This window comes from Fukomys damarensis, unplaced genomic scaffold (assembly GCF_012274545.1).
Source record: "Fukomys damarensis isolate Sample0158 unplaced genomic scaffold, DMR_v1.0_HiC HiC_scaffold_24, whole genome shotgun sequence".
Taxonomy (NCBI): Eukaryota; Metazoa; Chordata; class Mammalia; order Rodentia; family Bathyergidae; genus Fukomys; species Fukomys damarensis.
Genome location: NW_022900936.1, coordinates 36,995,389 through 37,019,737, shown reverse-complemented (window position 1 = coordinate 37,019,737; position 24,349 = coordinate 36,995,389). Strand labels below are relative to the sequence as shown.

At 34.2% G+C, this 24,349-nt stretch overlaps 1 protein-coding gene across 1 annotated transcript in view; it reads left to right on the top strand.

Annotated features, from left to right (window-relative positions):
• Positions 1–24,349, top strand: part of Pou1f1 (POU class 1 homeobox 1) — a 254,677-nt gene that overhangs the window by 127,430 nt on the left and 102,898 nt on the right. The window contains exon 2 of the mRNA XM_010602883.2: positions 2,959–3,081. Within this exon, the coding sequence (XP_010601185.1) occupies positions 3,006–3,081 (76 nt within the window). The 5' untranslated portion in view covers positions 2,959–3,005. The remainder of the gene's footprint in view (positions 1–2,958; positions 3,082–24,349) is intronic.

Here is a 24,349-nt window from a genome sequence, read left to right as displayed (position 1 = left end):
TTTTTTCATCTTTTTTTTTTTTTTTTGGAAATGCATAGGTCAGGATGGACTTGAACTCACTATGGAGCCCAGGTTAGTCTCAAACTATCAGCAATCCTCCTGCCTCAGCCTCCTGATACTGGGATTACAGGTATGACATTGGCTATCTATAGGAAAGAATTGTTAAATACTGAGCCACCTGAACTTTCTCATGGGCTTCAGTGTACTATCTGCAGGAGAGGGGCTGTCAGTGGGTACTTTCTTCATTCCAAGTTTCAGGTTCATTCATAAACTTAGTCAATAATTTATGCTTTTAGTAACAGTAGTCTATTTTAGCATATGTGCTGCCAAAGGGAGCACTAGTAACATTAGTCTAAATGAAATTGCCTCCTCACATCCTATGTTAACAGAAAATTCCGTTTCCACTCAAGGAAAATCTTTTTGCATTCTTTACCATACCATACTCTCCATTCTCCTAAGTGAAACCAAAGACAAGGACAGAAGTTGAGAATTGTGCCATGAACCTTTTTCCATTCAGTGGATTTCAAACATGGTTATACACTGGAATATCTTAGATAATACTCTTTTCAAAAATACCTGTGCCTGGGCCCGGGGTTTAGCTCAGTGTTGCCACTACCTGCCTGACAAGTGCAAGATCCTGAGTTCAATCTCTGGTGCCAAAAAGCAAAAAACAAATCAAAAATACTTATTCTTCAGCAGCACCTCTCTCAGCCCTAAAGACTCATTTGACTCAGGTAGTGAGTAGCGAAGGAACATAGTTTAAACATTAATTATAACCAATCAGTCAGTTGTAGAAGCAAAGGCTATATACTATTATGTATTCTTTTTCATTAAAATACTAGTGTATTGTGATGCTAACTTTATTTGTTGACTTGGCTTGGCATGATGCCCCATATTTGGTTAAACATGATTCTGGATATTTCTGTGAGGGGTTTTTGGATGAAATTAACATTTAGATTAGTTGACTTTCAATAAAACTGATTTCTCTCCCTAATATTTGTGACACATATTTGATCAGTTAAAGGCCTGAAAAGAAGCAAAGACTGAAAGCAAGTGATTAGGAAAATCTAGATTGCCTAATACTGATCGTGGAAATTTGGACATATTATATGTTTGGGTGAGAACTCAGACAGATATGAATTACGTGTCATTAAAACTGGAGGAAAGTTAATCCTTCTCATAAAATGACCAAAAAGATAGCTGAATTGTGTTTTAGTGTGTGTATGTGTGTGTGTGTGTGTATGTGTGTTCTGCTTTGTGCAAAGTCATTCCCATCTTCAGTGGCAAAGAACGAATTTAGGCATCCAAGGATATCTGGAGAAGAAGAGGAGAGGGGAAAGATGATCAAGATAGATATGTATATATGCCAATTCTGCAAACACACTAATAAAAATAGTATTTATATTTAAAATATCAGGCTACAACCTGAGATTAACCTTCTGAGAGCTTCTACCAAGCAATAGTGGAAATATTTGTTAAACAAAAAGTAATCAATTTGATGATTTGGAAAACATTTTAAGATTAGAATGAGAGAGAGATGGGGGAGAGACAGGGTAGGGGGAGAATGTCCTGCAGGATGGGAGAGCACAAAAGGTATGGCTTGGAAAATACTTGATAGAAAGGTTGAGTTATATTTATCACACATTTCTAGTTAAGCTGCAGAAAAATAAGCAAAGTAGAAAAAAATGATTCTGAATCGGAGAAAACAAAACGTCGCTAGTAAATGTCTCTAAGGAGACATTTCAGAAGGAGCCAAGAACAAAGATTTGGTTATACCAGCAGAAACGCTGACAGCTTCTTAGATCAATGGAAACAGGTGTGAAGAAATGAAGGAATATGCTATGCTTCCAAAGCATAGGGCAGCTGAGCCTATTGAACATGTTCTTTGCAGTGAGAAAAGGAGAGAATTACACCAAAGGTGGTTCATTAACTGCCAGGGTTTTCCCTCCTTCATGGTGCCTACCAGCTCAAGTCCAGAAGACAAGCTTTTTCTCTCTGGGTTTCCGAGGACTAGGATACCACTGCTCAGTGCCTCAGAAGTGAGATGGCCACCTAAGTCTTCAGGAACAGGGGTGCTGCGCAGCACTGAGTTGCTATACAGAGGACAAAGAAGACAGAAAATAGAGTCAAGAAGATGATCCTCAAGCCTCAAAACAGATGAAATATGCTTGCTATATTTTAGAATGCTTAGAATTCATCACTCTTTTCTTTCATATATCTCCCTTTTCTTATGGAAATGTCTGGCCTATGCCTGTTGCACTACTGTATTTTGTAAGCATATATCTTACCTAATTTCACAGGCTTGTGGCTGGAGGGGAGTTTTGTCTCAGGATGAGACATATCTTGACTCTCACCCTTAGTTGATTTAGAGGTATTTAGATGAGACTTTGGAGTTAGTATTTATGTGGTGCAATGATTTAAATAAAACTACCTAAAAGTCTCTGTATGAAAAGCTTTGCTCCCCAGGTGGTGTTTGTAGGAGGTGATAGACATTTTAGTGTGTGGAGTGCAGTGGGAAGTCTTTAGGTAAATGACAGTGCACCCCTGAATGTGATTGTGGAGTCCTAGCCCCCTTCTCTTTCCTTTTCTCTCTCTGTTTCTGGCTTCCTGTCCATGAAGTGAGCAGTGTTTCTCTGCCGTATGCTCCTGCCATGATATTCTACATCATAACAGGTCCAGAGGAAAAATATCAACCAATAATGGATTGAAAATCCCATCACTCTGAGCCAGAATGATTCATTTTTTCTTTTTATAAGTATCTTAGCCCTTATAGTGACAGGAAGCTAACACATGTGGGAAATGATTATGACCTTTAAGGCTTTTGGGATGGGGGGTTAATGTGTTTTCTATGTGAGAAGGATGTGAATTTTAAGTTCATAGGGCAAAATGTTATGATTTGAGTTGTGTCTCTTTAAACTCATTCGTTAAAGCTCTCGTTTCCATTGTGTTTTTATTCAGAGAGAGAACATTTAAAGGAATAACCAAGAATAAATGAAGTCATCAGGATGGGACAATACTTGAATACAATTTGTGTCCTTACCGGAGGTGGAAGACACCCAAAGCACACCTATACAAAGAGACGTGAGTTCATAGCAACATGGCAGCCCTGGGATTTTCTTGTGTCACCACTATCACGCTGATTTCTAGGTCTGCGTCAGGTCTCTTATTACAGTAATTGTATCTCTTAAGAAGAGAAAATAACTTTCTAATCACAGAAGTGAGTACAGAAACAGAAAAAATAACACTATCTCCAAGTATTTGGCACAGGGAAAGCAACACAGAAGAAAGCATAAAATTAGCACATTAAAAAAATAAGAAGTTCCATATGCATACAGCTAAGTATAAGAATTCAAATTGTAGAGGGGAATGTTTGGGCATGAGTCTGTGGGCTTTAGGCCCACTGTAAAAACTTGGACTCTGAGTAAGAAGAGAAATAATTAATGGATTCAAAGCCAAGGAGTGATGAAATTTAACATCTGTGTTTAGAAAATCCTTTTTCGTTTTATGAATAATAGACTGAAGTGAAGAAGAAAATAACAAGAGCTGAAGGAAGAAAACTACTTCGAAATCAATTATAATAGTAAAAATGAGAAATAGATAGTGGTTCTTTGAAAATAAATAAGAATGATATTCCAGCAATAGTAAGAAATCATCACATTTTGGCTACAGGTTGAAGAGATGGCTGATGAAACTTCTAAATGAATTTAATACATTATATAAAAAGTTCTAGTTTTAAGCACCAGAAAAAATGGAACTGCTGTTTACTAAATTAGTGTCTTCACTAGAGGAACAGATTTGGAGGAATATTAGAAGCTCAGATTAGGACACATTGAGCATGAGATGACTACTAGACCTTTAAGTGGTCAAGTAGGCAGCTGGGTACAGTAGTCTGGACTGTAGGAGAGAGCTCTGATCTTCAGCTGTACAATGAAAGAGCTGAGAATACTGTTAGTGTTATAGTTAGGATTCTCCGGGGAAGCATCAACTGGAGATTTTATATATAATTATACAGATGTATCAATATCTGTATCTACCCATTCATCCATCTGACTATGTATCTGTTTGTTTACTAATATCTAGAATGAGAATTATTATAAAGAATCAGCTTCTGCAATTACAAAGAATGAAAATTCCCAAAATGTACCTCATGTAAGCTAAAATTCCAGGAAAGCTGAGAGTAAATTCGTCTGAATTTGAAGGCCACAGAATCTGAAGTAATAATGATGTAAGTTCCAGTACAAGAAAGAAGGACTAATAACTCAGCTTAAGCAGCTAGGGAGAGAGAATGAACTGTCTTTCATGTTTTTATTCTAATAAGCCCCTCAATGGATTGAATGATATTCATTCATACTGAGAAGAAAAATCTGCTTTACTAAGTCCAACAATTCAAATGCTAATACTTTCTACATTCACAGGTAAATCAAAACACAAGTTGAATCAAATATCTGTACATCCCATGATCCAGTCACATTGACACATAAATGTAGCCGAAGGAGTTGATTGATGAAGAAATCACCTAGGGCAGGGAGTCTCAAAGCATGATGCCAGAACCAGCACCATTAGCATCACTTAGGAACTGTTTAAAGGCAAATTCTTTGGCCCAATGTTCACACTCAGTGGATCAAAAGCTGTAGATGTAGACTCTAGCATCTTGTAATTCTCCATGTCTTTCAGAAGTATTATATGATACAGTCATACTTCAAGAACTCCTATATTAGTCTACTTAAGTTGTTATAACAAAATGTCCCAGGGTAAATAGATTACCAATAAAAATATGTTTTCTTACACTTCTGAAAGCTAGAAGTCCAGGATCAAGTATAGCTGTTTTCTCATGAGAAATGGTTTGTAGCTACATTTTTACTGTGTTCTCCTTTGGCTATTCTTTTTCTCTGTGCACAAGAGAAGAGGGAGAGTACTGCCAGCTAGAAGGGGTTCTTGTCTAATTAGGACATTAGTTTTATCATATTATATCCCATCTCTATAACTTAATGAAATCCTCACCACCTTCCCAAAGGCTGTTAATCTCCAAATGCTATCAATAAGATGATGACTTCAACAAATGGATTTTGCAGGAGACACAATCAATGACCACTGACTTGGAGAAAGGATATAGAAAGGTAAATTTTATAAAACAGAACCTTGGAACACTTTTACAGTGTGAAAAAGAAAAATCCAAATAGACTGAAAAAGGAGTAGCCAAAATGACCATAGAACAAACAGAAGAGCCTGGGTCCTGAAAAGCCAATTTCAAAGTGTAACAAAGAGGGGAGAGTAATCTACAGTATTTGGAAACAATGGTGCTGGTAGATCATGTAAGGTCAGAATGGAAAATTAATCACTGGATTTGGCTCATTCTTGGTCCTCACAAAAGCTGTCTAATTGTATAGTAGAGGTCAGTATCTACCTGGAATAGGTTAGAAAGAAATAATAAATTAATTATAGACATAAAATGAAAAGGAGCAAAGAACTAGACTGATAACCGGAGGAAATGTAAGATGTTTTAATTTTCCATTTATATTTTGTTCATATATGTTTACAATATGCAATGACTATATTCACCTTGGGAAAATGGTGCATATATAGCGTCCTGCTTCAGTTAATAGAATGGTTACCATTATTCCACCTCTCTTTCTTCTCCCCTCCCTCCCCTTCTCTCTCCTCCTCATTCCTTCCTTTTTTCTTTCTCTTTTCCTTTTTTCTTCTCTTTTGTATATAAGATTTCTACTAAAGCTGTCAAATATACTTAATTCAATTAATTTACAGCAAAGCACAGGCAAGAACTTAAAACTGAATACTAGACATTCTTTCTTTCTTTCTTTCTTTTTTTTTTTTGATACTGGGGATTGAACTCGGGCCTTTGTACTTGTGAGGCAGGTGCAGTGCCACTGAGCCAAATCCTGAGCCTCTAGATATTCTTTCTTGAAGGCTAATATTTCTCATGATGACATTAGTCCTCAGAGCTCTAACTGATTTCTTGTTTGTTCTTTTTATGTTTTTGTAATGTTCACCCATATTTTTTCATTCTGTGTCTTGTCTATCAATTCATAATTCAGGAATGAGGTAGGTCTAATTTTTTAACTTTTATGTGTTATTACCGCATGTTTGTTTGTCGTAATTGTGATGACATTCCTTATAGGGAATCAGTAGAGCTTTAAATACATCTCATTTCTTTTTTTAATCCCCTTCCACTTAATTTTTAAGTTTTCATTCATGGTAATATAGCAATAACATTTATTTATCTAAAACAACTATAATTAAAGCTTAACAAATATTAAAAATTTAGTTTGGGCAACTCCATATATTTTAAATTTAAATGTTATGACTTGCCACCTATTCAATTTTACTATAGTTAACACTTAACAAGTAACAGGAAAATGAAATCTATTAATTAGCTTAAAAATGGCTATTTTTTCTTGAGCTTTAAAATGATACAATATGGAGGTCATATTTTGTATTTGCTTTAAACATGTTTATTTGTGTTATTTTCAAGAATCAAAATCTGAAGCATGCAACTTTATTACCAGTGTCTGCAATTATACCAGCTCAAGAATTCCTGTGACTCTTATGCATCTATAAAAAAGTTCCAACTTAGAGCTTGAGAAAGAGCTATGTATTTGCAAAATGCTTCTTCTAATAAATGATAGACACAACATACTACAGATTTAGTATTTTCATATTATTTTGTTCTCTAAATTTTTACCTGGGTGTTAGGTCTTATCTAAGTATGTTGTAACTTCTTTAAAAAAATAATGTGTTAGGCCTCTTTATAACTGATTAAACATAAAACAAGATCATGATGTGAACTCAGTGATTTTAAAGTAAATTCATTATTATAATTGCATATTAGAACTTCACAATTTAAATACACCTCAACCTATAATAATAATGATTATTTATGAACATTTTTGTTTAGAGAAATACTTCTTTACCCTTTATGAGGCATAATTTATACATAGTAAAGAGCACTAATCTTAACTTTGATGAATTTTGACAAACACATATATTTGTATAATCCATGTCTCTATTCCTATAAAGATATATATTTCTATCCCTCTCAACTAATTTCTTCATGCATCCTTTACTTTGGCAACAACTTCTATTCTTATTTTTATCATTGTAAATTAGACTTGCCTGTCTAAGAATTTTAGATACACAGGATATTTTTCAATTTAAATATTTTATCTTTAATTTTACAACTATTTCCTTTTAGCAGGAGTCTTAACATTGCCCAAATATAAATTGTTGCATACATGAGATTAAACATTTTTGTAAACTATCTAAAATAAAAATTATGGTTAATAAACCATTAATGAACAATGGTGGCCTATCCCAATAGCATATTTTGATAATAGGCTGTCATTTTTATGTTTATTCTATTTTACCCTTATAAAGTGTAATACAAACTAACACTTCATTTTAGTTCCTGTTTATCCATGGGTCTTTCCCCATCCATTTCCTTCTCTTACAATTCATTTAACAATGTAGAGTTTCCAACATTATTGATTAGGATGTCTCTTATTGCATGCTTTTGGTACAATTCAATATGTTTCTATATCTCTGTCTTTCCCTCAAACTGGTATCTGGGTTGAGAGGTTTGATGAGATTTAGTTTTGATCCCTTTGGAGATATATATTTCTCCAGTAAATTGACAGTGTCTAGTATTTCTCTTTTAATGGTATTAATAACTATTGGTAGACAATGTACATCCATTAGTACTCTGGGATTGCAAAAGTGGAATATTCTAATTCTATCATTTATTTTGCATTTGTTAATTCGAATCCCTTAAAATCTTTTTAAATTAATTTCATTGATACATTTTTAGATAAGCCTATTAATCCTATTATCCATGGAGAATGCACATAACATATTTTAATTCTTCCCTTTTTCACAATCCCTCTAAATTCTCTGTAGCCTGGTATCACATTTTGAAGTGACTCATCAAAACCACTATTTACACATATGGGTAATACTTAAAACCACCTCTGATATATTAGTAATTACCAAGGAAATGCTGTGGATGAACAAATTAGATTTTGAGCATACTTCAAAGTATAATGTGAGATCCATGCCTTCAGTGGGGCTTCCCTGATGACACAGTACAGCCACTTCCTCATGTAAACTCTTTATTAGTTTGATTACAGGGGTGATAATAACCGCTTATATTGTTCTACTTATTTTATTTTGCTTTTATTTTATTTACCATCTTAATTTTTGGATCATTAGAAAACCACATCTTATCATTTGCTTATTTGTTCATTTAAAGTCTAATTAAGAACAGTTAGTACATTTTGCCTCTTGCGTTCAACCTTTCCTAAATTTCCTAGGCCATGTAGGCCAATCAACTACTCAATTTACAATTTTATTTCTGCCTTGGCTGGTTTTTAATTTCCTGGAGGATACACGTTGAGCGAGCACTTTGTTGTTCTCTTATAATGGGCACAACCTGTGATAGCCAACCTGGTTCCATATGTGTATCTGACTCCATTCAGTAAAGTTGAGATTCCTGGTGGTCACCTCCTCTCCCCCACTGCCCTTGGGAGTCCCCTCAGTTCATGCATAACAGACCAACCACTGCTTCACTGCCTTGTAAACAGAGGACTCCTGCACCTATGTGATATTTTGTTTTGACTAAACTGTGTGAAACTGCCTCCGGCTTAGCAAAGTTCTGCTCCTGAGAAGTTCCACTCATGCTCCCCCACTCCCTGAGCCCTCCCCAGATAGTCCTTAAAAGAACACTGCAAACTGCCTTCCCTTTTTCCAGAGTTTTTGGAGGCCTGAGCCTGCTTTGGGTCACTGGCTGTCATAATAAAGGATTCCATTAAATTCAGAGTGTAGCACATCTCTATAGTTCCAACTCACCTGGCGCTATAACAAACCAAAGTAGAAATAGTTGCAGAAAAAAACAGAATGTATTTAAAAGGATGCTCAAATATCTCCCCTGCTGAAGGGCAGAAACAAAGCTGAGCTTTAGGAATAACTGGAATTTAGCAATGCCTACAGAAATGAATACTTGTTCCAAATATCAGTATATCTTATTCTTGATCCACTTTAAATATCTTTTTCCTTTTAAATTGCCTTTTTCTACTTCTTTAATCTATATGGGAGAAATTTGGTTCTGGATATCTTTGAAGCTTGATTAATGTGTGTCACCTACTCCACAATCCAACAATTTCCAAGGAAGAAATTCAGTGACCTCAGTTCTTCCTGTTGACTCCACAATATTACCACGGCCTAGGAAAAGGTTTGGACTAAGATATGATTTTTTTTCTCTGTAAATTCTTCATTGGACAGGGTCAGGGGAAAGGAGCATTACTGAGCACAGGAAAGAGAGGAAGTTAGTTCTTTTACGGGATTTTCCAGAAAGCCCGGCACATTTTGTCACACAGCTGGCACTCATTAAAAAATATAGCCTAAAGATCAGTACTATCTCTGATTCATTTTACCTTTTCATTCAACTTTTTCCAATTTTTAATGTTCTAAATTTCTCATATTTTATCTGACATGAAAATATTATATACCACATATTAACTTATTTCAGATTTCTATTAATGATTCCTAAACATGTAGTAAGATTTTACACAAAATATTTGTAAATCAGTACATAGAAATAATCAGCATTAATACAATTTCAAAATTTGAAAAAGAGACATGTTGATTTATGAAAAATTAAATTGACTGAAATAAAATCCACAAAACTATCAGTTGATCATATTAATGTAATTCTTCTTGGTAAGGATTTATTCATTTTTTCCATAAAATGAAAATTCTATATTGTTTCAAACATATTTGAACTTCAAAACAAAACCAAAACTAGAAATTTGCATTTTTGACTGTAATTATACCTATACCTATAAATGTGTAGATTGAGACTTGTCTCTAATCAGAAATTCAAAAGGAGTAATATCGACCCAAAATAAAACTATACTAAACAAAGTTGAGACTTCCATGTAAAACGAAAATAATTTGTAAAAGGACATCATTTGAGAGGGTGTGGTCTTTGGGAGGTGATCAAGTTTAAAGGAAATCATTAGGGCAGGGCCTCTATGATGGGATTAATATCCTTCCTTCAAAGGAGAAGAAAAGGGACCAGGAAACCTTCTCTGTTTCCCTCTCTCTCCCTCTCTTCTTTTCTTCCTCTCATATGACAGAACAGAGCAGGCAGATGGCCAACTGTAAGCCAGTACAGAAAGCTCTCAGCAAGAACCAAATTTGGAGACACCTTGATCTTAGATTTTTCAGTCTCCAGAACTTTAAGATATATTTATTTTTAAACCACTTACTGAATGATATTTAGTTCCAGCAAACAGAGCAGACTAATCCAAACTGTAATTTTGTTTTTGGTCCATTTCTCCCTATATCATTTCATGGAATCTCCATCTGTGTATTCAAACCATAAGCAAGAAACCTAGGAGCCAGTCTGACGCTTGCGATCTAGCTCAGTGCTATGACAATACAAGCCCAATGTGATGTCCATTTTCCCTGTAAAATGTCTTGTAAATCTCCGCATGCTTCTCTAGCTCCTAGCCCACTCCATTCATTCCAACCCCGTCTCACTCAACAGGGCTGCTCCATTAACAAACCTAAATTTATTACCCCCCCCACTATAGAGAGAGGAACAAACTGTGTTCTAATCTGATTAAATGGCTTCCCATTGTCTCAAGTGACGGGAGGGGAGGGAACTGCAATGCCCCAGTGCTGAGAAGAAAGGGTGAACTTTTGTCATGATCTCCAAGTATTTGAAGAGTCTGGCCTCTCCTGACCTTTCCAGCCTAAAACCACAGCACTTTCTTTTATGTTTTTACTCATGAAGCAAAGTTGGCATTTATCCTCCTCCTACATTTGACATAATCCTTTTAGGATCAAATCTTTGCCACATGCTGTTTTTCTTGTTTAGAAATTGAAAACCGTCAACATCCACACAACGGCTCCTCATTCTTTAAATATCATTCTAGTGACTTCTTTCCAAAAGCTTTTTCTGAATTCCTTAACCAAATGAATTCCTCCTGTTGTTGGGTTTTATGGCATCATATTTTTTTCTTTTATGGATTTTTCCTGAGCAACAATTACAAAATTTTTATGTAAATACTTTTTGTTCCACTAATACACTAAAAGTGTTCTACAAGTTGGAAAACTTTCCTTGGTTTAGATCATTATTGAATTCTCACCATAAGCCTAACATGCTAATTCAGTGATATTTGCTTATAATTTACCTTCCCAGACAACATATACTATAAAATTGTGGGGTACATAGTTTAATGCTGAAATTTACTACTCATGAACAATTTTAGTGTAAGCCTATAATCTATACATTATAACAAAATCTGTTTGACAGTTTGTTGATTGTGGAGATGATGCAATTTAAAGGCTTTAAATAGTAAGTGAGATTTCTAAGGAGAAGTGAAAATTCCAATCTGTCTTCTTGATATTTTTCCGTTAGCATATGTCGTGAAAATATAGGTGATAATTACCAGAATCACTTCTAACCAAGTTATTTTTCAACATTTTATGTTAACATTTTCTCTGGTTGGTAAATAAGTAAATGACATGGATATTTTAAGGTATGTATGTTTTGTGAGAAAAACCATCATACAAGCCAGAACTTTCATTTCAAAAACAGAAGTAAAATAATTAGAATAATAGGAGATTTTATAATTGTACATGAAACTACTTAACTAATATAAACTTAACTAAGATTAGTCATGGACATTATTTATATAGTAAGTAGAATTATATACTTAAGCTTCATGATGTACGTTGATTTGCACTAGACAGTCCACAAAAATTTTTCTCTATATCTTTTCAATTTAATGACAGCATTTAAGAAATATACATAGGCACCATACTCTCTGAAATAAATATTATTTGAGATAATTTCCAGGAAGACAAACTACCAAAGTCCCTTTAAGAAGGAATAGAAAAATAAATCAATCAAAACAACTTTAAGCCCAGGTACTTTCAGTGAAACAACCTCACATTATTAATGAAAAAATACCAACAGTAGAAAAATAATTTCGTATCAAACTCAAAGATATTACAAGAAATAGACTAATACCCTCTATGCATATAAAAACAACAACAAAATCCTAATACAGTACATGGAATTCTGCAATGTATTAAAAGTACAATATTACATGGGATTTGTACTAAGAATGTAAAGTTGATTCATCATTCAGATATAAGCAATTTAATTAATTAAACAATGCTGCACGTTATATGTTAGCAGGGAAATGCAAATTAAAATAAAGTAAGCTATCACTTGCTTTAGCCATATTAGAACAGCTAAAATCCTGATAACCAATAATGCCAAAAGATTTGAAATACAGCAGTTCTCATTTATTTCTAGTAAGAAAACAAAATGTTATAGTTACTTTAGAAGGCAGGTTAATCATTTCTTATAAAGCTAAATATTTTATCATGTGATCCAGCAGTATTTCTCCTTACTATTGACCCAAAGAATTTGAAATTTTACATCCACACTAAATCTTACATGTGATATTTATTGAAGCCTTACAACACTCAAAATTGAATAGCAACAGATATCATTTGGTAGGGAAAAATATCAAGACACGGTGATATATCCTGATAATGTAATATTATTCAGTGCTAAAGAGAAAAAAACTATTAAGCAACAAAAAGACATAAACGAAGCTTATTTTATTACTAATAAAGAAAGTCAACCTGAAATGCAGTATTTCATATGATTCTAAAAAAAAAATATGACATTCTGGAAAAGGCATGATAACTATGGGTACAGTAAAAAGACACTGTGGTTGTCGGTAATTATTGTAAAAGAGGAATGAAAGTGCCTTGAATAATATTATAATGGTTCATAGTGTCATTATAGATTTGCCAAAATTAGTAAAATGTATGCTAAGAGTGAACCTTAACAGATAATGAACTCTGGGTGATAATGATTTGTCAGTGTAAGTCCACTGATTTTAACAGATGCCTTACTCTAGCGCGGCATTTTGGTAATAGAGGAAGCTGTGTGCATGTTGGGGTTAGTGGTTGTAGGAGGTATTTGGGCAGTCTCTATGTTCCACTAAATTTTACTGTAAACCTAAAGCAGCTCTGAAAATAAAATCCATTAAAAGTAATTAATTTAGCTACCACATTAATACACAAAAAAGAGAAACATGAAAATGTATAGTTGCCTAAAGGCATTTGACAAAAATCAACATTCATTCATGACTAAAATAAATCAGCAAACTGGAAATAATCGGAAAAGTGCATCCAGAAAAAAAAATACTTAGGGCTAAAAACATACTTTCATCAACAGCATCTCAGTATCACCATTATCCTTCTAGGTATAGCGTTGCTAAATTAATCAATCTGAGCATTCAAAATTCACCCTGAATTTGAGCTAGGTCTTTTATTGTATTTTCCAAGTACAAGTTAGTCTTTCATTACGGATCACTTTATGAAACCTATCTGTGTTTTGAGATATGTTGCACCTTTATTTTTTCTGTTAATCCTGTTTAATGTTTTAGCCTTGTTTGGTTTTTGATTAACAGATCATAATTGTACATATTCATGGGATGGGGCCAATGTGACAATTTGAAACACATGTACAATGTGCTCTGATTAAATCAAGATAATAAATGTTTCTGTAGCCTTGATAATTTATATTAGTTTTAATGATGAGACATTACTCAGACATTACAGCTAATCCAGCTGGCCACTCTTTATCTGTGGGAGGTAACTCTAAGATTTCTAGTGCAGTGTGAAATCTCAAATAGTACAGAATCATATACAAACCCTGCCATATCAGGACAGTTGATTTAGGTGGGGGGTATGTATACAGGACAAAGGGATGATTCACATCTGGAAAAAATGAAGCAGCACAGCATGAGATTTCCTCATGTTACTCAAAATAGAAACAATGCAATATTTGTGAGTTGTTTATTCTTTAATTTTTTCATTTAATATTTAACTAAAGTTGACAAGGGTAACTGAAATCATGGAGGGAAAATCTGCAAAGAGACATATTACATATTATTATTGACTAGAGTCACCCGATAGTACAGTGGGCCTCAAAACCTAATCTTCCTATCTGGAATTTTGTGCCCTTTCATCAACAACTTGCTCCTTCTCTCCACATGCCTGTCAGCCTGTGGTAAATATCTTTCCATCCTCATCTTTTACGAATTCAGTTTCACTAGACCCCATATATAAGTGAGATCATGCAGTGTTTGTCTTTCTATTCCTGGCTTATTTCACTCAGTGTGATGACCTCCAAATTCATACATGATGTAAAATAATTTTTCATCAGTGCAGTTAGCATGTTGTAGATGAACCTCTGTTTCCATAGATCTGCACAGCCTAATATGATAGCTCTAGACAGTTGCATCTCTTGCACTTTAGAACTGTGTTTTTGAAAGTACAGAAAGTATGCCACATTTTAAAAATTTCGCATGAAAAAATTCATGAATAATTTTCTATTGGTTATATGTTGAAATAATATATAAATATACTGAATAAAACAATCATTAGACTTAACTTAATTTCATTTATTTTTTATGTGGTTTGTGTTTACTACAAAATATAAAATTGTGAACATATGTATCTACTGAACAGCATTGACACTATCACTCTATTCTAAGTAGCAATCCTAATTCCTTATGTGCATTTTTAAAATCTAAAATTTCTGAAAAAAAAATTTTAATTGGGTAAAGACTCATTTACTACTGTCTGTGAATACTCTGGAAGGTTATACAGCACTGGTTCAGGCTAATATCATCTATACAACAATCTAGGGCCAGATTTTCAGAATTAAAAAGAAAAAAATGTATATATATAATAATTAGTCGAGATACGTGAACTTCCTTTATGAAATGCCTAGCAGTTTTGTAAATCACACTCCTGGTTATGTCTCTGTGGTTCATGAAGGTGTAGCCTTAAGTATTTTATATAGCACGTCTCCTGTTCCTCTCTGGTAATCTTCTCTTCCTCTGCTTCCTGGCTACCAATAGCCATGCAGTTTTGCTTTGCCATATCCTTCCTGTTTCTGCCTTATAGACATCAATGAATAACTATGAGCCAAATAAAATCTTTCTTTTTAAAACTGTGAACGTTAGGTATTGTGTTTCAGTGCTAATACAGAAAATTGGTACCAAAGAAGCAGGTTTATTGCTATATCTGTATATGGTTTAGAAGCCTCTGAAGCTGATTTAGAGGATAAATTTGGATTGGTTTGGAGATATGGGTTAAATAAACTTGAGAATGCTATAAGTAGAATCTGGTGGGTGTTTCAAGTCAGAGCTCAGAAAACCAGAATATTGGCAATAAATATCAGGAGCAGGAGGTTTCATTTCATAATAAAGATTCCATTGACAGCTGGGCTAGAGGTCATGTGTTACATTGTAATAGAAAACCTGTCTACATTTTGCCCATGCTCTGAGTTTTTCAGGATACAATGAATAAATGCAGTGGACTAATCTGGTGGAGAAAATTTCAAGATGGCCCAACATTCAGGCTGTGGCATGAGTACAGCTGGATGCTTCTATCCAGATTTATAGTGAAAAGTTGGGGGCAGAAGGGAGGGCAGGAAAATTAAAAAACAAATTTTGGCCAAGAGGGAATCATATTTGAAGACAAAGTCAAAGGAAGCAAAGTTTATTAATACATCAATATTAAAAATAAACCAAGAACTTTGTAGAGGGACAAGAAGAAAGATTTTTTGAGAATATCTCCAGAATCAGCAAGACCTGCCCCACCATGCAGATTTAAGAGATACATCATGTAAACGTACAAGTTCCGGATGACGAATGTCGTGGTATTATATACCTAAAATGAAACAATAAGCTCAATGGGAGAAAAAAAACCCTGGACTTGACATTTTGAAAAAATGCTGAAACTGTTGAGAATTTGGGAACTAGATAATTGCATTTCTGATTTGTATCTGGGATATGTGGGAAAGGGATTATAGCATTTCTGCTTGCATGTGGAATACTTGTATTACATTAGAACATGGACACTATGGTATAAGGAGAAGTCTTTGACATGAAGTCTAGAAAGGGTATATTGTAATTGTTAATCTTGACATATCAAACTTCATTGGATGGAGACATAAATAAGAAATTAGTTGAGCATGCTTTTGGGCATGTGTGGGTGGGTCATGGGTAGAACCTTGGATATTATATGTGGTTCTTCATACATTCCTCTCTGGGACTGTTCCCCTGCCCCATTTCCCGGCCACCATTAGCTAAGCTGATGAGCTCTGCCGGTCTTTCATCATGACATTGGTTCTGCCTTGGAGCCAGCCATTAATGGACTAAATCCTTTGTGACCATGAGCCAAATTAAACATTTTCTCCTTTAAATTGTGGATCTTCAGTATTGTGTCTCAGTGATTTGAAAAATAATGCAATATATATTGCTGCACCTGGAGATACATCTTACAATCATTGCCTGAACTGCTGAAATACAAGATGTGAGCATTCATTCTAAATACTATAAGACAAATACTATTTCATTTTACTTCTATAGTAACAAAGCACAAAATTAAACAGTAACAAAAGTGAATAAGTATATTCTGTAAGTAATTTCTACTGCTTTTGGGTAATACAAATACTAAATTTTTAAGCACATACAAATTTAAGCAAAGTTAATTTCTGGTTGTATGTATGTACATATGCAATAAATAATTATTTCAACTACTGTTTGACAATCTTGGAGACTAGTTGTTGTGATTTAAGTCTAAAACGTCCTCTAAATCTCATGTATTTAAAGGCGAGGACTTTGAAAGGTGCTTAGATCATGGGCACTCTACTCTTCAGTGGATTGATCCATTGATGAGTTAACAGTTGTATGTGCTGTTAGGAGGTTAGGCCTGGTTAGAAAACATACTTCACTGCGGGAGTGCTCTTGAAGCTTATATCTTTCTTTCTGGCTCATTTGTTTTCTTGCTGCTTTAGGCCCCCATGAAGCCGCTTTCCTCCACCACGCTCTCCTGCCATGTTTCTACTAGGAGCAAGCAAACCATAAACTGGAACCTCCAAAACTGTGAACCACAGTTTGTTTAATCCTTTATGTTGTGAGCATCAAGTATTTTATCCCAGTGATGCAAAAATGACTAAAATGTTAGTGCATTGTGTTCTCATCATTTAAATGGAATTGGACTGCTGTGTGTCAACTTCCATGAGGTCAGTTTTATTAGATCGCATATATAACTGAGATCATGCAGTATTTGGCTTTTTTATGTGTGGCTTATTTATCTTTGAACGTCCTCCAGAGTCAACCATGTTGTGAATCTGGGAAATTTTACAAAACGCAGTTACCATGCTGTATTACAGTTAGCTCTAGTTACATAAATCTGCCCTGTGAAGTGAATCTTCGGGGATGAACTATGACTTAGCTTTCTTCTTTCAGCTTTGTTGAAATACAATTACCATATTTGAAGTATACATTTAAATCATTCTTAGTATATGCACAGATATATGCACCTCTTGCCAAAGTTTTGTTTTTAAGATTAAGAATGTCTTCAATTGGCTACTAATAGGGTTTTTTTTTTAAATCATGTATTTAAGGTATAAAACTTGAAGATTTTCTGTAGGTATACAATTTGGAAATAATCACCAGAGGTAAACTAATGTATTCATCATCTCACATAATTATAATCTTTTATTGTATATATTGTGAGAAGACTTAGAATCTACCCTCTAAGCCAGCTTCAAGTATAGAGAACAGTCTTATGGACCTACTGTCACTAGGCTCTACTTTAGAGCTCCAGAACTCACACAACTTGACTAATTCAAATATAATACACCTTAATCACTATAAATATTCTCTAGTTTGAAGTCTTTGGTTACCATCATTTTACACCATGTGTTTATTGTTTGACTATTAAATTCCATATGAAAGTACAATCATTCATTGTTTATACTCCTTTGTCTTATTTTACTTAGCAAAAAGTCTTGCAGGTCCATTCATATTACCACAGTGGCTAGATTTTATTTTTTAATGTCTGTATAATTTCTATTGTCTTTATATATAAATTTGTTTTATCCAGTCATTTGTTGATGTCCATTTAGACTATTTTCATTAACAGGCTATTGTGAATAATGCTGCAATGAACACATAAATTTAGATACTCCTTCAAGATCCTGAGTTTCTTTTTGGATAAATACTCAGAATTGGGACGGCATAGTAATATAGTAGTTTTACTTTTAACACTTTTAGGATCCACCATACTGTTTCTCATAATGGCTACCAATTTGTATTCTCACCAACAGAGTATCAGGATTTCCTTTTCTCAATACTGTCATCATCTTTTATCTTTTTTAAAATTTTAAACATAGGTATCCTAACACACTTCAGATAATACCTATTCTGGTGGTTTGGGGTTGCAGTCCCCTCATGATTAGTGCTGTTGATCAAATTTTCATGTAGTTATTGGCTATTAGTATATCTGTTTGGGACAAATGTATGCTGTTTTCTGCCTCATTTTTAAATCAATGCATTTCTTTTTTCAACTGAATTGTAAGAGTTCCTTATATAGTATAAATTCCTTTTTACATCTTCTGACATTTTCTAGGTTGAAAGTTCATTTGATACTTTTCTAAGTAGAAGCATTTCAATTTGATGTAGTCTTATTTATGTTTGCTTTTATTGCATAATCAGAGAAAAAAATGCTGATGAGCCCAAAGTCAAGGATGTTTCCCTTATGTTTCTTCCAGGAGTTTTATGGTTTAAGGTCTTACATTTGTTCTTAATCCACTTGTATTTTGTCAGTGATGTAAGATAAGTGTCCAATTTTATTAGTTTGCATGTAAACATCCAGTTTTCCTAACACTAATTATTGATGAGATTCATTGTGTATTTTTAATAGGTTTGCCAAAACATAGTTGACTGTGTGTGTGCAGTTTTATTTCTGGGATTTCCATCAATTCCTTTGGTCCTTGAGATTTTTTTTTTTTCGGCAGTACCATAATATTTTGACTTTATGGAATATGCTGGATTCTTCTAATAGGCAAATTTGACCTAAAGACACTCCACTCCCCTTTAGAACTGCACTTGAGTGTAAAATCTGACTACCAAAACTTTCTTTTTCTTCTTCACTGTGTCAAATCTGCATCACAGCCTGATGTCTCTTTCAGTTTTTTTCAACTCTCCCCATTTTTTCTCCATGAGAATTACCCTTATGAATTTCTCACACATCGATGCTCATTTTGATAATAGTCTTTGGAGAGCTTGGTACAACATATATTGTAGCCTTTGTACTATGTCCAGTATCTAGGTAACTTGCAAATTTTTTTTTCACTAACAGGTTTTTCCTTAATTGGGCTATGGTTTTCGGCTTATTTTCATGACTAATAATTGTTTTATTATCTGCTGGACACTGTTGATAGGTTATAAATACTCTGGACTCAGACTTTTCTCTGGTGAATGTTGCATTTTATCAGGCTGTTAAGTCTGTTTAGTTCACTTGAACTTTTGAAGTTGTGGTTTTGAGCTCTATTTCTTTCTCTCTTTCTTTGTACCAGAGATCAAACTCTTGAGTTTTCAAGGCAGGCTGCTGCACCACTGAGCTATATCCCCAGCCCTTAAAGTTGTGTTCTTTTCCCTGGTATGGCAAGTTACTATCATTTCATTCCATTTGCCTTAAGACTCAATTCAACTCAATAATTTTGAATAATATTAAAATATGTCCTTCTCATGGTTTAGATCTAGAATGCAGCCCGATTGTCTTAGGGGAGGATTTTGGAAAAGTTGCCTCACTGGGGGCTTGCATTTGGAGAACATCTCCCTCCCTGGCTTCTCTCTTTGCTCTGTTTCCTGGCTGCCATGAGAAAGCAGATTCCTCTGTTGTTTCCTTAAACCTGGTATTTCTTCCTTGCAGGAAGCTGACCATGTACTAAATCCCTTGAATCAGGAGCAAATTAAGCCTCTCCACCTTTAAATTGCGTGTGTCGTGGAATGTGTACCAGAATCGGGAAAGATAACCAACACAGTACCTTTCCAAGTAGAAAATCTGAGGTGTCTACTGGATCTTTTAAATTTGGCCGAAATTGAGCTCAAAACTCCTCCACCCCTGTGGTGAGGAGTCAGTAAATTCTCTGCTCTTCTCTGACAGTCTTACAGCTCTTACTTTCTACTGGTCTTCTCAGCCACTTTTCTGTTTCCTTCATTGAGAGTCTATTGGACAGAATGCTGCCTAAGATCGATTTGGCAAGAAAGCAATCTGTGACACAGGCAAAGGGAGTGACCACCAGGTAACAAACTGGCAGGTCAAAAAGTCACTTCTAGTCTACATTTGGAACAGGAGAAAAAAGATTCTAGAAATAATGACTCCAGGAAAGTAAATAGAGCTAAGGAGGTAGACAGCAGAGCCTTTTTAAAAATATTAAAATATTTTGTACATAAAAACTTCAATGAAAAAAAACAGAAACATTAATTCCATGAAAAAAAAATGATTCCTGAAAAGGTGGCAGACATTTTATCCCTTGACTCAATAGTAGGAAAAATATATTAAGGAAAGGAAGAGAGTTATCACCTGCCCTGATGAAAAAATCATATTTCCTAAAATACGTTTGCCAAACAGTATCAATATAAACATTTTTTTAATTTATAAATGGAAAATCAGCCTCATGAATAGAGGTTGGATGATGTCAGTAAGCAGTTTTTTACAAGAAGTAGAGGAGTTTAAGAGAAAAATGTTTAGAGATGATCAGTGAGTGCTGTGTGCATGTATGGAAATATTATTCTGAATACCATTAGCATGAACAGTTGGAATGTATTAACAAAAAAGAAAAGTCCAAGAGATATGCCATTTTTACAGTGAATGCTTTTAAGCAATGTTTGATTTTAAATATATCATTTTAATTATGAAAGAAATTAATATAACATGCTAAATAAATATAAATGAAAAATATTCTAAAATTTTCAAATACCAAGATTTTGAATATAAAAAACATTTTGAAGGGCAGCAAAGTGATGAGTCTGGTAAGAAAAATAGCCATTTCCTGTGAATTAGTGAATTATTCAAAATAGTGACTAGTTGGATGAGATCCAGGAGCTCACCTTGCCAGGTAAGCTTGTCTTCTAGTTTTGGGAAAGATGTGGAACATTTCTGGTCAGTAATATTGCTTAGTAACTTTGATTGGCCTCTGTTGAAAAGTAAGAATATACTGCAGAGAATGAGGTAGAAGATCATGAAGGCAAAGACTAGATTTGGCAATAGAACTGAAGAAACAAATCTCAAAGTCTGAAAGAATAACATGAGATTTAGAATTTGGGTGATCTCTTCATTATTAAAGATTAGAAAAAAATGAGTCAGTGAAGATTCAGATAGGCGTCTGAAGTAAAAATACACATATATCATGTAGTCAATGAATGAAAAGCAGCTGGTTTGAAAGGTAGCAGGTTTAGTTTTGCATTTTCAGAATTTGAGGTAAGCTAAAAAAATCATTCAAAGCAGCAGTCTTTAGATAGCTATATATACCTTATACTGTAAATAGAAAGCAGTCAGATAACTTCTAATATAACAGTGCATTGAAAATTGATTGTTGAAGTAACAGTTACTTGATTCACTTTATATCTAATTCTTCTTGTCTTCATGTTTACTAATGTTAAAATATTTTTCTCCTACAAAAATATGGAAATAAACTCTGCACAAATGTAAAAGGTATCCCCTTAAAACAAAACAGCATCCTAAAAAATGATTTTATCATTAAAAGAGTTTACATTTAAACTGATAAAAACTAAATTTATTCACTAAGAAATTTATAAACATAGTGTCTCCTAAATAGAATAGTTAATGCATCACAGACATGATAGGCCTGTCAGTTACTGAGTTGTAGGAGAATAAGAAGGTATGAGTACAGAAAAAAAATTCAATTTCTTTCTTTTCCTTTTTCAATGTTTTTGAAGTGAAATAAAAGAGTATCTGATTGTTGATGAGGCTATCGGGAGCACAGTGATATTGGATATGCCTTTTTAAAAATTTAGGCAGATTAGTTTACGTAAATCCCAAGAAGGTGTTTCTGAAATGCAAATGGCACACAACAGCAAATGAAAGTATAAAGAAGGCATAAAGCAATTGAAAATGCATTTTTTTCAATAATTGCCTCAGAGAACACCGAGGGTGAACATAACAAGCAACACTGAAGCCAAACTTGCTGAAGGGCCAGAATAAAATTATCCTGCGTCCTTCAGTTTCTTGAATATGTGCAATTTTCAAAAGAAAACAATCAATACCTGTGTAAGGGAAGCATGTTGTATTAGAAGTCTTATGTGCCATCATATAAACAAAAAACTTTGAGGCATAAAAGAAAAAGGCTATAAAAGCCAAAGTATTTTCCATTGGCTGTTAAAACACTGCACAGAGCATTACTGATTTTCATTAAGTCACTGCTAACTCCTAGATCCTACATCATGTTAATGGCACTACCATTGCTAAGATCACATTTTTATATTGTTCAAAATGACATTTCTGGTCATATCTGTGAACACAAACAGCCCAAAGAAAGAAGTCTCATAGTAAAGAATTAAACTTGCACCTCTCATTAAGTTTCTCGGAATCCTATGTTAACCATATATCTAGGATTTAATGTTATTGTTTTCACATGTTTTAAATTGAAAATGAGAAGAATGTGAAAAAACAGGAAGAGTAACAAAGTAGTAAATAGACTCCTAGAAAGAAAGAAGCGCACATTTATTTCTTTTATGTTGACGTTCATGTTTCTATGTGTTGAAAAACATAACAATTTATCTAACTGATATTACCAAAGACAATAGCACTATGGATTTTTTTAAATTATGAAGCTCTACTGTCACACAGAGTGTTAGCATGTCCTTACCTATAAGTAACTCAATTTGAAAAATTAGCCTTTTTTTCTTCACTAAGTAATCAAAAAATGTTCTGAGTTTTACATGCAAAAAGTGTCTATTTCACCTATTTTGAATTGACCTTCCCAAATCACCACACAAAAGAGTGACAAAAGGGTGCACAAGAGTGACCAACACCTGGGAATTATATCCAAAGGAATCAAGTTTGTTGTTGCTGCTGCTGCTGCTGTTAAATTATACTGAAAGCAAACTGTTAGTTACAATGCTGGTGGTCAGCATATTCAAATCTAAATCTGAAGCAAATCAAATAATACTCAGGATAGGAAAGCAGAAATTCTGACATTACTCAGTGTCAGAACCGTGCAGATCAGCAGGGTCAAAAGAAACCATTCAAGCTAAAGTTTGTTGATTCTGAATAAAGGCGGATGTTTTGACCATACAAAGCCAAGACATGGAAGTTCTAGAAGAAGCCTCTGAAGAGTTTAAAGCAAAGATGTTTTAGAGGGTGATTTACAAAGAAATTTGCTCTTCTTTTGATGCTTTGGAAATAAGAATTGGAAGGAAGACAGAGTGAAAATGTGAATAAAATAGGCAGTTACAGTTAACCAGGTAAAATAATTAGTGGTCTTCCTGTTCCACTGGTTGTACATTCTCACTCTCTTTCTGACTCTTTATTCTGTATGTTTGATGGATTTCAAGGATTGGAGCCTTTTGGTTTGTTTTTGTTTTTGTTTGTTTGTTTGTTTTTTGTGAGGGTGTTGTGTTTTTTATCTTTGCTCACTGTTTTGGGCTTATTGTGTGTGTCCTAAGGCTTTAATAGTTTCCAACAATTCTCAAATACATACCTAAAGTTTAGATGGTTCACTCAAACTTTAGGTTCATGTATCCAAATGCCTACTTGATATTTTTCTTGAAAATCTAATATTTGACTCAAATTCAAAATATTTAAAATTAAAACTCTTGAACTCTTTTCCACATGAGTTCTATTTTTGTCTCTCTCAGTAGATGATAATTCTGAATGATCAGCTGCTCAGATGAGCCTATGGAGCCCCCCTTTTTTATTGGTACATTTTAGGCATACAGTACACTTACTTCCATCATTGGGATCTTGTATCTTTATATGATGTATCTTGGCTATCTTTTCCCCATTTGCCTGGCCTCCCTTCACCCCTCCACCCTTCCCTATTTACAAAGAGTTTGCTTTAATTTTTTTCTTTTCTCTTAATTTTTCTTTTCCCTTCTTACCTTTCCTCTACCCCCACACACACTTGAAGTCATTTTGATTCCTCTCTTTCTTTCAACTCACACTGAATGTAGTAGAAAATACTGTAGGCTCGACTTTCACATATAAACAAAATCCAAACATTGTTCACACTATTCATGGTTAACATCTTAGTCTGAGACTCTATCCTCTTCAGATGGATTACTACAATACTTTCTTAACATGTCTTCCTGCTTTTTAGCCCCTTGTAGCCTATTCTTGCCAAGAAACCAGGTGGTAGTTTTAAACATATTAAAAATGACCATGTCATTATTTTGCTCCAAACCTCATAACAGCAGTC